The following is a 2,492-nucleotide window of genomic DNA, read 5'->3' as shown; positions in this document are numbered from 1 at the left end:
TGTGGATGCCTCAACTCTTGTAGAGGGCTATGTTTAAACCATTCGGTTTAGGCTGCTGGTTTCACATCTTTGCTTGATCGGTTGTACTTCATGTGGCTTTTGACGAGCTGGCCTGCAGCAAGAGCAGACATGAGAGACAGCTCTCCTGCCATTACTGCAGCTGCCACTATTCTTGCCAAGTTCTGAGCATTCTCACCAGGAGATGTCCTGTTGAAAATAAGTGCACCAAAAGCACGTTTCAGTTATTTTGAAAATATGGCTTTATTTCAATACCCACCGAGCCAACACCAATAAAATATTGTCACAAATAGCGCGTGCTAAATGAAATGGTGGATCTGGAAAAGAAACAACTACCTGTTGAAAATGTCACAGAGGTTATCAGAGTTTGCGGGATCCTCAATATAGAACTTGAGTTCCGCAGCCCTCTTGGCACTCTGAAATCTCACAACAGGAGCCCTAGTCATACCATCTCTGAGAAGAATGCTTGTGGCCCCGCCACTCATAAGAATGGCCTTGCAACCTCTGTTGGTGCTGGCCACCAGACACCCTTCTGTGGTTGCCATGGGCACCATGTACTCTAACCCATTGACTAGTAAGGGCCCTGCTACACCCACAGGGATTTGTACATAACCCACAGGCATCTCACAGCACTGCCCAAGAATGGACTGATAATCAAATCCCTCCAAGGGCAGCCCATCAAGCGATCTCCCAGTCATGATCTCCAAGGCACTCCTCCTCACAGAGGCAGCTCTCTTGCAGTCCCCAAGTGAAGATTCAAGAGAATAGGAGGCCACAGTGCCATTACATACAGCAGCTGCAATGTCTGCGTCGTCGTTGTCACCAAGGTTAATTCCCTTGAGCTGGACCTCAGGTTTCTTAACAATAATTTCTTCTTTGTCTTCTATCCCACAGGTTGCTGGAGGAATGTTGATATCCGCCTCCTCAACAAAATCATCATTTCCACTGATAAAGTTTTGGACATAATCAATTCCAAAGAATCCCAGCAAATATATGAAGGAAGACAAGTGGGCAACAATGGCCACAAGCTCCTCAAAGTTGACAACATGGAGAGGCGTTGAGGTACCCATCTTCTCTCTCCATCTCTTCATCAGGAAATATGATGATGCGAAGAAAACGAGAAAAAAGAACTTGTTGGTGAGCCCCAAGGGGAGAAGCAGGGCATCAGATGCCAATAGCTTTGAATTCCCAGGGTCGTTCTTTCTCTTTACTTCACCCTTGAGAACCATTTTAGATTTTCTGAGACCAGCAACATCCATTGCAGTGAGCAACCACAAGGAAGTTTTCGTGATAATGGGTGTTACTTGTGCTTCGGAGAATCTCTGATGCAGTTAAGGCCTCAGATGCTTGGTTTATTTGTGTATAGGCAAAGAAACCGATTATTTATAACTCTAATGTTCCTCTATTTCGAGTATTATTTAATTTGACTTGACCTACGCTTACAAATGTGCGAATTGTCTATGGAGGATCAGATTGCACCATGATTGCTTTATTAATTAATTTAAAATTAAAAGACAATTTTTCGATTAATGAATGATGCATTCTAATCCCTGCTTACAAATGTGCTACCTCTTTGACGGAACAGCCAGCCGGTCATGGTTTTAGCCCTGGTCATCTCACGTGCTTCCAAGAAGTTGAATACTTTTTCTGTTCATTGAGAAACGTGCAGAAAGTCATGGATTTTACGTTACCCTTTCTCAAACGTTACATCCAGCCGCATTAACGAGCAGATATACAATATAATAAAATATAATCAATGAAAGATATACAATTGTATATCTATTGATGAATCAATCTATAATGATTATGTTTGTAGTTTCATTTATATTTTTTTTTTGTGTCACTCTTTTTATGATATATAACATTTAGAATAAATTTGAATTGTTATGTCTAAATATAATATATCTAAATATAAAAAATTTTGAGTCTTATTTTTCAAATATTGTATAATCTATCTAGATTATTTATGTTAGAATGATCCACCTTGGTATACATGTTCTACTATATGACCCCTTAAATAATATTACGTTGTCTAAATGTAAAGTGACATAGAAGAGTCCTTGGCTCTTAGTGGAAGAGGTTGCAGCCTATAGGGTCATGCCCTCATATCAGCTGGCAAAAACTATTCTGTGAAGGCCCTTGTAGACCTCCATCAAATAAAGAATAACAAAAGTGACATAGAATTCCAAGATAGAATTAGTGAGATTGAAAATAACACATTAAACAACCTATTCAATAATAGAAAAAATCTACATGAAACTAAATAATTGAAATCATCAAATAAGTAATTCCATCATCATAATTCTTAGGTTAAGTTTTTAACTGTTAAGTTACTTTTAAGTTTCAAGTGAATTTTTTATGTTTTTATAATTGAAGATAAAAAATCAATGTACTATTATAATAGATAATCAAGTAGATTCAATAGAATCATTTTTTCATTAGATTTGATCATGTAGAGACAAGTGTGACTAAGG

The 2,492-nt window shown here is 38.4% G+C and overlaps 1 protein-coding gene across 1 annotated transcript; it reads right to left on the bottom strand.

Annotated features, from left to right (window-relative positions):
- Positions 1-322: 322 nt before the first annotated feature.
- On the bottom strand, positions 323-1,357 carry LOC131071052 (3-hydroxy-3-methylglutaryl-coenzyme A reductase 1-like). Its single transcript, XM_058006748.2, has one exon. It carries the CDS (start codon positions 1,275-1,277, stop codon positions 351-353), a length of 927 nt encoding a protein of 308 aa, XP_057862731.1. The 5' UTR covers positions 1,278-1,357; the 3' UTR covers positions 323-350.
- Between the last annotated feature and the right edge of the window lie 1,135 nt (positions 1,358-2,492).

Source organism: Cryptomeria japonica, chromosome 4, assembly GCF_030272615.1.
Source record: "Cryptomeria japonica chromosome 4, Sugi_1.0, whole genome shotgun sequence".
Taxonomy (NCBI): Eukaryota; Viridiplantae; Streptophyta; class Pinopsida; order Cupressales; family Cupressaceae; genus Cryptomeria; species Cryptomeria japonica.
Note: the sequence above shows the minus strand (reverse complement) of the source record. Positions and strands in the feature narration are given on the sequence as shown.